Source organism: Misgurnus anguillicaudatus, chromosome 25 (genome assembly GCF_027580225.2).
Source record: "Misgurnus anguillicaudatus chromosome 25, ASM2758022v2, whole genome shotgun sequence".
NCBI classification, from domain to species: domain Eukaryota; kingdom Metazoa; phylum Chordata; class Actinopteri; order Cypriniformes; family Cobitidae; genus Misgurnus; species Misgurnus anguillicaudatus.
The window spans coordinates 31,394,302-31,411,623 of record NC_073361.2 but is presented as its reverse complement, the minus strand read 5'-3'; the positions used below and the strand labels follow the sequence as shown (position 1 = coordinate 31,411,623).

General features: G+C 37.8%; 3 protein-coding genes across 9 annotated transcripts in view; 1 reads left to right on the top strand and 2 right to left on the bottom strand.

Moving 5' to 3' along the window:
- LOC129425426 (uncharacterized) overlaps nucleotides 1–10,594 on the bottom strand; it is a 52,504-nt gene extending 41,910 nt beyond the window's left edge. For 4 of the 7 annotated variants that reach the window (XM_073864276.1, XM_073864277.1, XM_073864281.1 and 1 more), the window contains exons 1-3: nucleotides 9,688–10,593; nucleotides 3,495–3,572; nucleotides 2,023–2,088 (exon numbers count right to left, since the gene is read on the bottom strand). In XM_073864276.1, the coding sequence (XP_073720377.1) occupies nucleotides 2,023–2,088; nucleotides 3,495–3,572; nucleotides 9,688–9,819 (276 nt within the window). In that variant the 5' untranslated portion in view covers nucleotides 9,820–10,593. Of the gene's footprint in view, nucleotides 1–2,022; nucleotides 2,089–3,494; nucleotides 3,573–9,687 lie in introns of all 7 variants that reach the window. The other 3 variants (XR_012368194.1, XM_073864278.1, XM_073864280.1) reach the window with 1 other exon arrangement.
- LOC129425815 (immunoglobulin kappa light chain-like) overlaps nucleotides 1–17,322 on the top strand; it is a 688,217-nt gene that overhangs the window by 220,850 nt on the left and 450,045 nt on the right. The window lies entirely within an intron of this gene.
- mfsd1l (major facilitator superfamily domain containing 1-like) lies at nucleotides 11,205–16,898 on the bottom strand. The gene is made up of 13 exons (XM_055181402.2): nucleotides 16,738–16,898; nucleotides 16,387–16,487; nucleotides 15,821–15,942; nucleotides 15,674–15,729; nucleotides 15,424–15,567; nucleotides 13,551–13,709; nucleotides 13,352–13,467; nucleotides 13,154–13,254; nucleotides 12,953–13,064; nucleotides 12,644–12,781; nucleotides 12,409–12,548; nucleotides 12,096–12,207; nucleotides 11,205–11,742 (listed from the first exon to the last, which is right to left on the bottom strand). The coding sequence occupies exons 1-13, from the start codon at nucleotides 16,757–16,759 to the stop codon at nucleotides 11,605–11,607; spliced, it is 1,461 nt and encodes a 486-aa protein (XP_055037377.2). The 5' UTR covers nucleotides 16,760–16,898; the 3' UTR covers nucleotides 11,205–11,604.

Sequence of the window (17,322 nt, the reverse complement as noted above, 5' to 3'; positions counted from 1 at the left end):
TCAATTGTGACCCATGCAGTGTATTATTGGCCACTGCTACACATGTGCTACTTATGGTTTTGGGGTCCATTGTCACATTTATTATGCATAATTGAGTTCACATTAGTTCAAATAAGAAATAAGAACTAAGTTTTAACTTTTTGTTGATCTAAATTTGTGTGAAAGAGTTAACTAGTAAATGTCATAGTTTATTTACTGTACAACTATATTCATCTCATATTTTTTCCACATTCACCACACAATCCAGATGGATCAAATCTGTCTGCATATATTTTGAGTTGTCAAATGTCTTTTTAAACAGAAATGTTGAGAGTGCCATTTGTGATTTGTTGTCACTAGCTGGGTTTCCATAACACAGATTTTATGCACATTTTGAAGTTTTGCATAAGAAACGAGTGATGGAAACGTCAAATTTTGGAAAAAAATCACTCTCACTTGAGGTGGTTTTGCCTTGAAAAAGAGTAAATGTGAATAATGGGAGATGAAAACGCATTTGCCTAATAAATTCTGACGTAGCAAACATTAAACCCACGTGACTGATCGTCTAGCTGTATTAGCTGATGTTGTCTTTATCATATATGGGTCTCGATGTCATTGCAATGCCCTTGCTGCTAGAGCCGACATCAAACATTTTGCATTTTATGAAATCCGTTAATATTCACACAGCACTATTTAATGTAGGATTGGATGAGTTGTTATGGAAACACATGTTTCAATGCAGCTATAAATGCTGTATTTGGTTATGAACGTATTTGAACGTGTTGAGAGAGCTTCCAGTCAAAACCAGACATCTTCATCTCTCATCAGCACCTGTTTTTGATGGGACAAACACAATGAACAACCTGCTGATGACACATGCATTAAAGACTATTTTTAAGTGTGAAAGGGTCAAGTGTTTACAAAGCCTGTAAGATGCAGAGACACAATGAAATGTTGAAATCTCATGTAAATAAAGAAATTGAACAATGACTTTGGGGATGAACTACGGTGAACTTTTTGATGGTCACTCACATAACCAAACCCAATCTTTAAAACTGATATATCTGCTTTAAAAAATGATAGAAACATGATAGTATACCTCTAAAACTATCAGTGTATCAAATACACTGCAAGTGGGTATCTGACAAACTCCAAATCTAAGACAACCTCACCACTTCTTTGTTAAATAAGACGTCTATCTCTCTTTCTCTCTCTCTTTATCAAATGCGAAGAATTAAAACAGTGTACATTTTTCTCTGCTCCTGATCAGGACACAGATGGATTGTGGGTAGCAGAACGGATGTAACACTGCTTCACCCACACACATGTACACACCATCATCAGACGTGTCGGGTCGGATCTTGCCTGGCTTCCTCTACGCAGTAATGATGGACTTAATGTTCCTGTATTCAAAAACTACACACACACAAACACACTACACATAATGTTTATATAAACGAACACACACACACACACACACACACACACAAAAGAGCTCACGGTCACTGAAGTGGTGCTTAACAACAATCAAAAACACGCATGAATGCAGATGAATCCAAACTGCGTTTCATGTTGTCCTTACGGCCATCACTATATTATTGAGATGAAAGAGAGACAACAAAACCTGTGACAAGCGTCCAACTGAATGCACAAGCGATATTACAATTGCGCCTTTTAAAGATATTCTGAAAAATTGCAATATTTATGTTACAGACACAAAAACGTAGTGCTCTGCACTAGGGCTGGGTATTGGCAAGGGCCTCACGATACGATACATTTCACGAAATACATGTGTCATGATACAATGTATCGCGGTATGATTGCAATGCATGTTGCGATACTTTTTTGGGTCAATTTTTTTTTTAAAGTACAACTTTTTTTTAAAGCCAAAGTGCTTCCACACGTCAGCTTTGAAAGCTGCAGGTGTTTTAAAATTTTCTGCCATTTTCTCACTATTTACATACAACATTATTTACATTTTTGGGTGAACTATCCCTTTAAAAATGGCAAGTTATTCGAGATCAACATCTCACAAACACTCACCATGTCATCCAGCGCGTAACGCAGCAGTCCATGCTCGTAGAGAAGGAAGAAGCGTCTCTGCCATTTCTGCAAGAGAAAAAATCAAGACAGCATGACTGAAATGTGATGCCACTGACCTCTGAATCCTGTTTCAGCAGTTTTGGGTGCCACTTCTATCAGTCTCATTTGCTATTATAAAATTATATTATATTAAAAGGAACATTGCACTTTTCTAAAAACATTCAGATAATTTATAACATTCATCCAAGATGTTTATATCTTACTTTTTAATTACAATGTGATTACGTAATACACGGCTAGTACAAGACAAGAAGTTGCGGTTAAAAATGACTTATTTTTGGCAAAATTTGGGATCGTTTTGCTAGATAAGACCCTTATGCCTCGGTTGGGATCATTTAGATCCCTTTGAAGCTGCACTGAAACGGTCCACTAAAGTCCATAGTAAATATACTAGAATTGGCCACCCTGCCCATTTGGTCAACCACAATGTACTACATGCAAAAATTATTGCTTAACGCCCATAAAATCAAAGCTAGAGATGATTTTGTCTGACATCTTTAAAGGCCACAGATAAGCTACTGTATTCCTACAAAATGCAGATGTAGACATTGAATCTGTACAGGCTTTCTGTTCCAAGAAATTGAGCCAAATATACTGATGACTCATCCTGCACTTAACAGATTTTTGGCCAATCAGAAACTCTCTCTCACCAATGCTACCTGCAACCATCGTTGTTCACAGCCACGACTTTGAGTTTAAAGTGTAATTTTGGGATATTTTTGAAATCGTTCCATCTTGTTTGTCAATTTGTGACTTCCTGTTTGGTGCAGAATTGTTTGCCATTCCACAAACTCTCTCGCTACTGTTGTTTCTCACGAGCTCAGCTTGAGACCGAATGAGTCAGCGACTCCACTGCCCCCTCACACACACACACACACACACACACACACACACACACACACACACACACACACACACACACACACACACACACACACACACACACACACACACAAATATACTGTATATACACACACACTAAAATACAGCTATCTTTTAGTCTCTTTATCATGCATGACAATGGAATATGGAAGAGATTTAGTGAACAATAGCTCTGGATTTACTGTGTTTTTATATGTTACATGTACTAACAATTGTAGTATCAAATGTCACGACAGTTTACAGTAAACCACCCATTGTGGATGCTATGCTAATCTCACAAAGATAATTTATATTCTTACTACTTAAATTAAATAAAATGTTATTTAAAATGTCTTTAAAAGTCTTTAAAAAGTATTTACACCTTATGGTTGTTTCTGTTAAATTTAACGCAGGCTTAAACACTCTCGAATGTGTCTAAAAATAGTTTTTAATCAGGCAAGTAAAAGTGCAGCACTGCAATCCAGGTTTAAATGAGCATCTTTTGTTTTCTTCAACACTAAAGAGCCGAAGATCCAATAAGTGGTACGAACCCGTGATCGGTGAATAGGATTTTCAAAATTTGTGCCCTCAGGTGCCAAGAGAAGCCATCCTCCATAGATGGGTTTCGCCTGAAACACAGAACAACCATAGATATAAAAAACAAATCTGATAATTATCACACATGTAAGTAATATAAGAACTGAGAAGGAAGTAAAAACTAAATGTATCAAATTTGCCAGCATGAAATCTTTTGTTTGATGCATTTAATACCAAATATACAACCGAGTCTGCTTTGAGTTAAGTCTTTAATACGTTTGGGCAAACAGAAGTTCTGATTTCATATTGGAAAGGATTTTAACATCAAACAAAATTTAGCTGGGGCAGCCGACGCATGTGACCCTCGTGTGACTCCACGGCAAAGTAGAGAAGAATGGATTTGTAATATTAGAAAAACTGAATCCTTCACAAGAGCAAAACACAGCCTGAGAGGAACATGCTAGGTCTCAAATGGTTAAGCTTAAAACACAAAAGACTTACTGAAGGTTTCAGATCAATTTAATTCAAGTATCAACTTAAATGAAACACGGACAAAATTCAAAAGAAATCTGATGAGAAATGTTCATTTTAGCTTTTAAAGGACTTCTTCACTTTCAATAAACATTTTTTGATAATTTACTCACCCCCATGTCATCCAAGATGTCTTTGTTCAGTCAAAAACAAATAAAGTTTTTTTGTGGAAAACATTCCAGGATTTTTCTCCATATGGTGGACCTCAATAGTTTACAGTTTCAATGTCGTTTAAAGGCCTCAAAACAATCCAAACGAGGCATAAGGGTCTTATCCAGTAAAACAATTTTCATCTAAAAATTTCGCCTTCTTATCTCGCACTAGCTGTGTGATGCATCACATCAGTAAAACACACACTTGCGCACCATTTTAAACAAAAAATTGACACAAAGAAATTCATTAATATCATTCGACATACAACAATGTCAGAAAGGTCCTCTTTCTCCACACTTGTAAACTGAAGCGGTAGCATGCGTGACATTTCGCGTAATTATGTAATATTTAAGGTCACGCTGCTGCATCACACGGCGAGAAGTTGTGTTTTTTGGTGCAAAAATGACAATTGTTTCGCTAGATATGACCCTTATGCCTTGATTGGGATCATTTAAAGTCCTTTGAAGCTGCCTTGACACTGTTGAGGTCCACTATGGAGAAAAATCCTGGAATGTTTTCCTCAAAAAAATTAATTTCTTCTCAACTAAACAAAGAAAGACATAAACATCTTGGATGGCAAGGGTGGTGAGTAAATTATCTGGATTTTTTTATTGAAAGTGGAATATCACTGCTGTTTGACAGCACACTTTGCATCTTAGCAAGTGCAACACCATCATCATCCTTATGTTTGGGTAGCAAAAATCATCTTATTTATAGGAAACCGAAGCATAAAATCAAAGCTTCTCTGAAAGATTAACGCTTTTTTTTGCTACGTTGCCAGCAGTGGGATTGCTTCTGGAAATGCAAATCTAGTTTCTCCTGAACTTCTGCTAATGGGAAAGATTGTGCTCTGGGAAATCACTGTCTCTTTACGGCTCTGATGAGAAGAGAGAGGGGTAATGTAGGCCAGATTTTCCTCTTCAATAGTTAAACTCTGTTTTGTTTATTTTTACAGCCCCCCTTTTATTCTCATAAGAGCAGAACTGAGCTCTGACTCTCTGTGTCTGTCTGTGTGTTGTATTAGCATGGAGCGTACAAGCATGACAGAAGCGTGAACATAAATATGTGTGGAATGAACAATTAAAAAAAAAGATATTTTGACGTCTAAAAGGAATACACCCAGTGAAGTTCTTGGGTCAAAAGTTTTTATGATATTCCCGCACAGGTCTCTTTTCAATGAGATTGAAAACATAAAGCACATCTCTCCTCAACAAACTGCAAGATTTTAGGATCATGCAGCATGAATCGTGTGTGGTGTTAGGGTTGAGTTATTAGCACTAGTAATGCTTGGCTTAAAACGTGATGAAAAGACATTTATGTGAGCTTCGAGTCATAGTTTTAAGTTTACAGTTTAACTCCAGGATAAAACACGATCATTCTCACGCTATGATGTGTCTCAATCTGCCCTGACATGCTGCTTTCACTTCTGATTCATTTACCCATAATCACCTGTCTGCTGTCAACTACAGTGACAGGTGATGAATTTATGGTGTTATGACACACGACATTATTAGACCCACACACAATCTGCCAGCACAAAACTCTGGAAAACTTTTACAGACTTCATTTGAGCCGCGGTGTTTCCCAAATGATTTGTGGCGGCACATTCACCAAGGGGACGGGTGAAAAATGGATAACTAATATAGGTTCAGGTCGATCATTTTTGGATGCAAAGCTGCAGGTAATGCCTATACTTGATGTGTCCGCACAAAAAAATGCAATGAACAGTGCTGCCACACGAAATGAGGTCTTGACCATTCAACACGCACAACTGCCCTGTCTGCGATGACATTTTTGCCACGTGCACCAACAGCAGATGCATCAAGTATAGATTGCCGCAGGGAGTATGTATTTTCGTAGTAACCCGGAACTTAGCAGACTCTGGTACCCTCGCCAAAAAGCCCATCCGTTTTCCAAAAGATCGCTCTGTGCACTTTAAAAAAAGCAGCATTTTTGTCAACATATATTTTTATGCTAATTTCACAATTCACAATTTTGTTTGGACATAATGTGTGTTGGCAGTGTGTGAACACAACCACCCTACGATGAAAAAAAATCTACCCGCTCCTTGTTTTTTTAATCTCCACTAATACAAAGCAGTCTCATTAAACATGCTGTTTTGGTTCTCTTATCAATGTGAGGTCACATTGATGTAGCCCCACCCACTAACAGGCCTGCATTACCATAATTCCACCCTCAGTGAGTTGTACTCTGTCCACTAGATACTATTGTCTCAGACTGTATTAATCAGATCTATTTGACCTGAAAGTGCTCACTGTCTGTTTGTAAGGAAGTGAGGAGCTGTAGCTCATTTGCATTTAAAGGTACAGACATTAAAATGGCGCGTTTTTTCTCCCACCCAAATAGGGGCATTTTGTACATGCTATAATAAATGATCTGTGTGTTATTTTGAGCTGAAACAAACCTGAGACTTATATTACATATTGTAAAAAGGCCATAATAAGTGCCCTTGTTTTTATGTCAACTTTTCAAGGGCAAAACCAAGTTGTTTTAACTTCATGCTGCATTTTTTACAGTGTGCTTAATAAAAGTTTATGACACATACATGTTTCCTCCAATAAGATAATCTTTACAGATTAACACAACTTTTATAAATGTTAAAGTCTAAATGTGTTTACTTGAAATAAAAAGCTAACCTTAGGCTACAAGCGAACTACACCACAGTCTGAGCTGCCAATAAAAGTAAAGTAAAAAATCTGAAAAAGTTAGCAAGATTGCAATAATCATTTGACATCTGTGACTTCATAAACCCTTGTGTTGCAACAAAAATAATAAAAATCTTTCAACTTGCTTTGGCTCTGAAATAACACGGTTTTGGCGAATGTCAAGACCTCTTATTTTTCAACCACTCCCCTGTCAAAAGAGACCAGTTTTACCTACCAAATCAGTTTCAAATGGATAATATCAAGACTATGTCTTCTTTCCAGTTGAATATTATGTTCTTATACTTTATTTTATAGATGTAAAATTGGTTGCAAACACAGTTTCATGTTAACTTTATACTCAAACTGCAGCGATGTGCTGTATTTTGTAAGTACAAAACACCTGATTTTATGTATTATAACCACAACATCTTGAGTTGAAACCAATTCTGCATGGTGTTACTTGCTGACGTGCTTTTCTATAAATTTCTCTTTAACACAAAAAAAACTGAACAGATCCTTTTATCCAAAGTGCTACAAGAACACTTCCATAGGCATCATCATTTCATTCTTTGATAAAAATCCAACTAATACAGTTAGTAACCAGAAAACTGAGGCCACATCACCTCTTTAATTTACTGGAGACCCAGCTGCAGTAATTTGTACGGATACAGTGGGGCTGTACTGGAAACCCCCCCGGCTGCGGGTGGCCTTACAGTAAAAGAGTTCTGGATCTGAAATAGATCCGTTCTTATTATATGAGAGGAATTTTGGGTCGATTTACTGCCTAATATATCTCATAAAACCACACTGAACTGCTCCAGAAAATAGTACTTTAAAAGAAACTACAGATGGGTTAGTTATCCTAATGTAACCTGAGGTTAAGTGTCTTGATTAAGATCGTAATGTGATCAACATTTTACCAGCCTGGATCTTTACCAACTTACCACCACCCAAAACCAGACCACAACACATCCCCACACTGCACAATGAATTAACTGATGCTTTTAATGAACACTTCAGTAACTTAAGGTTTAGTCCTACTGGGGTAACCTGAAATAAACTGACTTGAGGTCACAATGGTCACAGTTCATAAATGAACCCGTTTTAATCTTTAACTTTTAAGTTACCAGTCCAGATCTTTAACCATTACAGATACTCCCAAAACCAGACCACAAGTTTAAAACTTATAAACAACCATTACCGCAGTATTTACATTGTACATTTATTCATTTAGCAGATGCTTTCATCCAAACTGAATTACAAATGAAGGAGGAGCATTCAACATGAAAGAACTGAACCTCTAATGTCTACAAGACTAATTAATAAGGATTACTAATGAGTCTATTTAGCTGACACTTTGATCCAAAATGATTTACAGTACATTAGTTACTGAAGTAACCACAGGTTAAGTGTCTTCATAAAGGGCTTGATGATGAATCAACCTTTCTTGGGATTAAATCTTTTAAGCAGCGCAGCAGATCTTTAACCACAACAAGACAAAACCAAACCAAACCAAATATATGCACCGCACACTTTAAAGGGTACACAGATACCTAGTTCTGAATATTTGACCGAGTTTAGTTAGCCTTGAGTTATAATAAGGTAATGTTGCAGGTATATGACTACTTATTATTATTTATAATGAGTTAACCTATATATGACCTGTGTCAAGTCTAGTTATTATGAAATAATGTTGCATGGTTATGCATTACCTGAATACTAGTTATAATGAGCTAATGTTGTAGGTATATGAAGAGTTATGAGGTGATGTTGTGTATATTAAGACAAGTTACAAGGTATTTTAATGCAGTATGTAGAATAGTTATGAAGTTATGTGGCAGGTATATGTAGACTAGTTATGAGGTAATGTGGCAGGTATAGAAAGACTAGTGATGAATTATAATGAGGTAATTTGCAGGTATATTAAGAGCTATAAGTTATGATGAAGTAATGTTGCAGTTATAAGAAGACTAGTCATGAGGTAATGTTGCAGGTATATGTAGACTAGTTATGAGTTATAGTGAGTTAATGTTGCAGGTATATAAAGACTAGTTATGAGGTAATGTTGTAGAAGACTAGTTATGAGGTAATGTTGCAAGTATATGACGACTTGTTACGAGGTAATGTTGTATGTATATTAAGACTAGCTATGATGTAATTTTGCAGGTAGCCTATATGTAGACTAGTTACAAGCTAATGTTGCAGGTATATGAAGACTATTATGAGTTATGATGCAGTAATGTTGTAGGTATAAGAAGACTAGTCATGAGGGTATGTTGCAGATATATGTAGACTAGTTTATAATGTTGCACGTATATGAAAGTTGTTACAAGGTAATATTGTAGGTATATAAAGACTAGTTATGAGGTAATTTTGCAGGTAGCCTATATGTAGACTAGTTATGACGTAATTTTGCATGTATATAAAACTAGTTATGAGTTATGATGAGGCATGTTATAAGAAGACTAGTCATGAGGTAATGTTGCATGTATATGTAGAGTAGTTATGAGTTATAATTAGGTAATGTTGCAGGTATAAAGACTACTTATTAGGTATATGAAGACTAGTTAAAAGATAATGTTGCAAGTATATGAAGGTTTGTTACGAGGTAATGTAGCAGGTACCGTATATTAGGACTAGTTATGATGTTATTTTGCAGGTAGCCTATATGTAGACTCACTAGTTATGAGGTAATTTTGCACATATGTAAAGACTAGTTATGAGTTATAATGAGGTAATGTTGCAGGTATATAAAGACTAGTTATAAGGTAATGTTGCAGGTATATGAAGACTAGCTATGAGGTAATGTTGCAGGTATATGTTTCAGTTATAAAGTAATGGCAGGTATTTGTATTACCTGTGTAAAGTCGTCATCACTCAGCAGGTGCGCGTCACGGGCTTTAAAGCAGTTTTGGCATTTACTCTTGTTGAAAATATTGGCCTGGAATTTTCGACAGGCGTTTTCTCTCGCAGGCGGACTCTGTGCCATGAGTGCGCGTGGGTGCGTGGCTCCGTGATCCGTTTTTCCGTTATTTTAAAAACTGCGCAATAATTCCACCAGAGTGTCCTCGCGCGCGCGCCGCAGTCCGCCTCATCACAAACTAACTACACTCATCATTTATTCATGCACGACAATCATCTGACAGGACCCACGCTGAGAGAAAATTAAAAAATAATGAATAATAATTTAGCCAAAAAGTGCTCACACACAGTCTTCCAGTTGTTACAATTAAAGAAAATTTCTTATGATAATATGATGAGGCATTATCACGATATTACAAAAACATCGCGCGACTCCAGTGTAACTGACAGCCCGTATATCAGCAGGGGTTCAGCCCGACCCAAGCTGTCCATCACTGGCTGCTCTCGGCTGTTGGTCCGAGCTCTCCTGGATTGATTTCTGAGGGGGGTTCAGCTCGGGACCCTTCCGCGTTCTCGATCCATGGGCGTCCCCGCAGGCAGACGGACGCGCGCTCAGTGCAAGTTGATAACGAAATGACAAACTTATAAAAACAGTCCGAGTGGAGCGCGCTGTAGTAAACGTGTTTACTTTCCACTAGCTCACGGCGTCCGATGAAGCTTTCAGCGATGCGAGAGTAACGTTACAAGTACCCCGAAACTCCATGATGTGCCTTTAATTATTGCTTTCTTTTTAAAAGTTTCCGGTCCAAAGGTGGGTTGCTGCAAGTCCGGATGATCGCAGTGGGTCCGTTTCCCACGGTCACAGCTGATCACAAGGGTCCGGCTGCGTTCTCCACACACAAATTCGTCCACTCGCAACACACACAGCGGACTGAATAGGCGGGGCGAGACTTAACGGACACTCACCATAGCCAATTAACGATAGGAACACGCCTGCTCGGCGAAGGGCTAGAGTGCGCTCTGACCAATCAGAACACAGAGATTTTTGTTTCAAGTTTCAAGGTAGGTGGACTGTGCACGGTGTAAACATAAGTGATCCAAAGGTTGCATTATATATTTAGTTAAACTTTTCGTTTGGTTTTTGTTTCGTTTGAAAATAAAAATTAATAAGTATTATTCATTGTTTGCTTTGTTGTCTTGGTTAACTTTCCTTGTAACGCCCCCAGATAGTAACCAATCCTACCTGAGCGGCTCTCCAGCGCCCCCACGAGGCTGTGCGATATCAGTTGATGGAGTATCCGTAATCTCACCTTCTGTTTTTTTTCTGATTAAATAAATATTTTACAAAATATTAAAATATTCATATTATGTAATTTTTTAATTATGTTTCTAATTAACATAAAAAATAATGTATGGTTAAAATATTCATTATGTACTTTAAAATGTTGATATATGATCATATGATTTGCATGTGTACTTGTGCAAACATTTTAAAAAGACACTACTTATAACCTCTTTGTAGTATAAAATTTAATTTTTGTTTTGTTAAAAAAATTAAAAACAATTATTGTATAACTGCGCAAGCAGCTGTACATACAAAGTTATACATTATTTGTATTCTTCATAAATCATTTTCTCCTGATAAAATGGCTTAACACAATAAATGAACAGACAAAAACATATTTTTTGCCATCAAAAACCATATTTTTGCCAATAAAAACATACATTACCCGTCTAATTGATAAAAACTACTACAATAAACAGAAACAACTGGAATTTAAATACAGACCAAGACAATGTGAAGATCAGGATACTGAAGGCTGTGTGTTATTGTAAACATCATATGACACTAATTTGATAATAAATGTATGTTTGTATATTTCCCTTTAGTCATACAGGAGCAGAACTCTTTTTAGGTTCGGTTGATGGATGGAGAGTTGCTTATCTCCTCATTATTCTCTCTGTCTTCATTCACCAGTGGCTCTCTGTCTGTCTCAGATACAGAACTTGGAGCTGCTGACTTCTTCGTCGTCTTATTGAGAGTGGCCCCCTGTAAACACACAAAATGTTCATGTACATGTACAGTTCATATGTATGCAATAGGTTAAGAACAATACTGACAGAACAAAACAATTAAATACACATCTTTTCAAATTCCGACATAGGCAAGTGTTTAAAGAGATCTGAATTAGAATTAAAGAGAATTAAATTTGAGAAAATCCTGTAATGGCTCAATTCAAGGTTTAGTACGACTATGTGTCACAATGGGAAGAGTCACTCAGCTCATCCTGCTTCTTGTTGAATACACTATTCACACTTCTGGTCGGTTCATACTGTTGCTATGGTAACCTATCGATCATGGGTAATTCAGAGAGATCGTAGGAGGATGTGTGTGCAGTGTACCTGTCTATAGTCAATGATGTTGAGGATGCTGGAGGTGATGATGCAGCTGACGGTGTTGGCCAACATAAAGATCATCATGTATTGCCATCTCCACAGTGGGATCTTTGCATCACTGGACACACACACACACACACACACACACACACACACACACACACACACGCACACAAAGTGTATTACATTTTCATGCATTTGGTATACACTTTTATCCGATAACCATTTACCATAGTATCTTGATAAAAAAACATGGTATATTTTGCCTATACAACAAAATTTTAATTGTGTGAACATAAATGTTTGTCATAAATGTCACCTGGACTTGGTGCCCAGTATCTGCCCCACCACCAGGTTAGAAATGCCGATGCCGATCATCTGTACTGATGTGGCCAGTCCCATCGCTGTACCCAGTGTGGCCTGGGGTACGACCAGAGGAATCGAAGGCCACATACTCGCCTAGAACACAGACAGAATGCAGAATACCAAAATCAATAATAACACCCGACTAAAGTGTTAACTAAACAAGTTAAGTCCATCTGAAGCATACTCGCAGCAGCAAATGAGTAAGTGATGCCGAGCCAGATGGTTGATACAAGAGGAGGAACGAACGTGAAGGCCAGAAGACCAAACACTGGCAGTGTAAACACAGCACACAACACTGCAAAAACTCCACGCAGACCCACATAATCCTAAAGTATAAACAAAACAAATGATTGAAAATAACTTGATATCTGAGGACAATACCATGATTCTCTGATATCTACCATAGTGTTCATTTATTACCATGTTTATAACTACGGTACAGTATTGATATGGTACTCTACGGTACTTAAAACCAAATATTGTGTGTGTTGACTCACAATAAGGATTCCCACAACAGCAGACAGCACCAGTGAACTGTCATATACAGCACCTGCGATGTACGCTGCCTCCTTTTGACTGTAGCCATTGTATTTATCCTGGATGAACTTACTAAAACACACACAATCACGATCACATGTACATCACATACAAATCCTTTTCCATTTATAAACCTCGTATGCATGCATGCATTACTGTACCTGGCATCAGCGATGAAGGGAAAGATCCCGTTATAAAAGAACATGATGGTAAGAACCAGAAGCCAGTATCTGAGAGACAGACGCTTCACATCTTGAACTCTCTAAATACACAAAAATACACAGTCTGTCTGTAAAACGTAAGTATGGTAGTATGACGTTCAGAACATAGCCTGCCGTCTTTAATCATGTCTCTCGCACCACTTTACGTGACTCCTCCTGCATCGCTCCATCCAAGCCCAGCTGCTTCATGCCCATCTTATCCAGAACGCTGACCGTCACAGCCGACAGGAACCCGAGTACACACAGAAGCGTACCTGAATACACATAAAACGAGTGTCACGTGTTGCTCAAACATCCTCACAGCTTTAGATTAACACTCGCATGTGACGTTTCTCACCTCCCCACAGCGTCCACTGCATGCCATACTGAGACTCGAACCTCTGAGTGAGGAAAAAGTTCAGTACGGAGCCCAAGCGGGAAAACGCCAGAGTCAGTCCGAACGCAAGCGCCAGCTCTTTCCCGCGGAACCAGAACGCTGTGATGCGGTTCTGCACAACTAACACAAAAGAGACAAACTTGTTATCAGTGTCAGATTATCACCGATGCCTTTTTACACACAACAACAACTTAGTATCATAACAGAGTTAAAGGAATAACCACAAAAAGAAAATCAGCCCATATTTTACTCACCCTCAAGCCATCCTTGGGCGTACATGACTCTCTTCTTACAACCAAACACAGTCATATATATATATATTAAATATCCTGGCTCTTTTCAGCTTTATAATGGCTTTGGATAGTGACCCATTTTAAAACTTTAAAAGCCCATCTTTTTATCAAAAACGAATCCATACAGTTATTAAAGGGATAGTTCACCCAAAAATGAAAATTCAGTCATCATTTACTCACATGTTGTTTCAAACTTGAGCCCCATTCACTTCCATAGTATATTCCTACTATGGAAGTCAATGGGGCCTGGTTACAAACATTCCTCAAAATAGCTTTCTTTGTGTTCATCAGAACAAAAAAATTATACAGGTTTGTAACAACATGCAAGTAAATAATGACAGAATTTTCATTTTTGGGTGAACTCTCCCTTTAAATGTCTTCCTAGGGAAAGTGATGCATATTTACATTTTAAACTTTATAAACTACGTCCGTACACATGTTCATGAGAGAGCTGATCTCTGAAACACTGGCTACCACCAGTTAAATATCGCATACAATTTAAAATAGTACTAATCAGCTACAAAGCCTTAAATGGCCTAGCACCCTCGTATATATATCAGAATACAATCCATCACGTACACTGCAACAAAATTCTGGACAATTAATTATCCCTAGAATATCAAAAGTGTCTAAAGGTGGTAGATCCTTTTCATATCTAGCCCCTAAGCTCTGGAATGATTTACCAAATAATGTTCGAGTATCAGACACAGTCGATCAATTTAAATCTAAACTTAAGACATTCTTCTTTAACAAAGCATTCACATAAATTCAGTAATTTTACTTATCCTGCAATACTTAGTTTGTCCAGAACAAAGCATTCACATAACTCATCTGGGTAATATACTTATGCCGCAATAGTAAGCCTGTCTGGAACAGAGCGGATTTTAAACCACAATACTGTACGACACTTGCATTACATGCGAACGGCCCCTACGCTAATAGAACTCTGTTTTTCTCTCCCTGTCTCGTCCTCGACCCCGAGGACAATGAGACAAACAGACCCAGTTCCTGCTGCTGTATAGGTCATCACACCACTGATCTACTGACCGTCCTTCAACATGATGCCTAGCCGATGCCTGACCAATGACCACCGGCCAATCTGCTTACCCGTTTCATATCCCTATCATGTTTATATAAATATATATGTATCTCTCTCAAGAGTTTTTCTCCTCCTAGGAGTTTTCCCACAGGGTTTTTCTCCCTGGGAAAGTCAGCCAACATTGGCTTAACTAGCACTTTACTGTATACGTTACATTATTACTACTCGCTTGTATGGTATGATTAATAACTGTATGGATTTGTTTTTGATGGATAGATGGATCTTTAAAATGGGGCACTATCCAAAGCCATTATAAAGCTGAGAGGAACCTAGATATTATATACATAACTCCAGACTGCGTTCGGCTAAAAGAAGAGGGTCATACATACCTAGGATGGCTTAAGGGTGAGTAAAACATGGGTTAACTTTCACCTTGGCATGAACTATTCATTTAATCCTGCATGCTATTAGTGATATTAAAGATGAATATCCGATCTCATACTGGTGAGGGATCCGTTTCCAGAACCGAAAAGAAGTCGGCCAGTCAACATGAGAGGCAACAGGTACGTCGTGCCTTTAAAATGAGACCCCAACGCGAAGATGGCCGACCCCAACACAGTCAGGAATGAGAAGAGGAACACACCAACTATAAGAGAGAAAATCACTTCAGACTTATTATACTAAATAATAATATATATACTAAAGAAAACATATTTACAAAGTTATAGCTCAGTAAAGCTGCATAAACATACAGCGGTTTCCCAATTTATCAATGAGGAATCCTGCCATGATCACCACTACGGCATTCCTGAAATAAACAAACAACAGGGGGAAGTGTCAGAGGTCACAGACTCGGTCAGTCAGTTTTGGTTGGGTGAAAGTGTTTGTGTGTGTCTCACGTCCAGGCATAGATGGCATAGAGCAGATTATATTCCTGCGGTGTCATTCCCAAACCCTCCACACACGTTCCCGTGCCATTACCAGTGCTGTTACTCAACGTCCCGTTCGGGCATGTCAAATTCTGCAAGGAAAAATCCAGTCCGACACACGCATGGTTATTCCTGCAATTAACAAATTGCATGACCTATTCTTTAAGACAGTGGTTTTCAAACTTTTTCAGCGTGCAGCCCCCTTTGTGTACGGTGCATTTCTTCATGGCCCCCCCAAAGAAAATTTATGACAAAAAAACAGTTCTAAAACTTCACAATTTAATTAAACAAAACATTAAACTATACAAAGTAGTGCTGCCTGATTGTTTTTATGTTTAATTTCACAGAATTCATGATAAATTAATGTATTTTATAAAAATGTCATAAAACTGGGGCCCCCCTGGCACCATCTCGCGGCCCCCCTGGGGGCCCCGGACTCCAGTTTGAGAACCACTGTTTTAAGAGGTACAGAATGCTGCTCTTATTAATTAAATCATGAAACAGGTGACGTCAGAGGTCAGTAAGTAACATCTCACCCCTTGAAACTGCTCCTGTAGGACACTGGGAATATCAAAGCAGAAATAAGAGCCAAATGTCAGCATGCAGTTGAAAAACAGGACCACAAACCGGTAGTAGGCTGAAAACAAATATTAACACAGACACACAAGTTAGTCATCATTTTTTATCTGGTTACTGTTTACAAACTATTTATTAACAACATGTAACATGTACATTTTTATATTTATCGTTCCTTGAGTTAATAAAAGAAGCTATAATGTTTAACATGAAATAAATCACAGATGCCTAATTCCTGTATTTCCTCTTCTTGAATGGGACGAAACCAACAAATCTCCTAAAACAAAATAACAAATAATTCCAAAATGTACCTTGTTCTGCTGCTTTGGCCATGTCGACTGCAGATTAAACTCTGTAGTCTTCACATACAGCAGCAGTCCTGTTTATTTCTGTTTGTTTATGTCACACTGTAACGAGGAGTTTTCACAATGCTGCTATTGTAAGAGTCGCAGATATTTGCTGATATATAAACCATACAGAAATAATGAAGCCTGCAAACTGTTGCTGCTGCAGTCGATCCATGTGTTCTACGTAACGACACTTCCGTTACGTCACAAATCGAGAGTCATGTGATAAGGCCACATGACGTTATTTTTTCTGCGCTGAATCGGCATTTTGTTGATGATTGGCTAATCGTGTGACTCGCATTTAAAGAGCTGAGTGAGAAGAAAAACTGTGCTACTGACCACTGAAAAACACTGGAAGATAATTTAATCACGTTTAAACACGTTAACCAAACTCTTTTTACAGTTAATTTAGTACTGTTAATACTCATCTTATGAATATTTTGCAACACTCAGTGTTTTCAATATATTTCATAAGTTCCCTTTTTTCTATTATTTCTTTTTCATTATGTATGTACTATTTTTTGTTTTTTATTATACGTTTAGTAGCAG

Bases quoted from the DNA above. Each gene is read 5' to 3' on its own strand.
- mfsd1l (XM_055181402.2), bottom strand. From the start codon at position 16,759: ATGGCCAAAGCAGCAGAACAAG. The intron at 12,782-12,952 runs GTGAGTCAACAC...TTTATACTTTAG, and splicing joins CTGTTGTGGGAATCCTTATT to GATTATGTGGGTCTGCGTGG. The intron at 11,743-12,095 runs GTACACTGCACA...GTGTGTTTACAG, and splicing joins ACATCATTGACTATAGACAG to GGGGCCACTCTCAATAAGAC.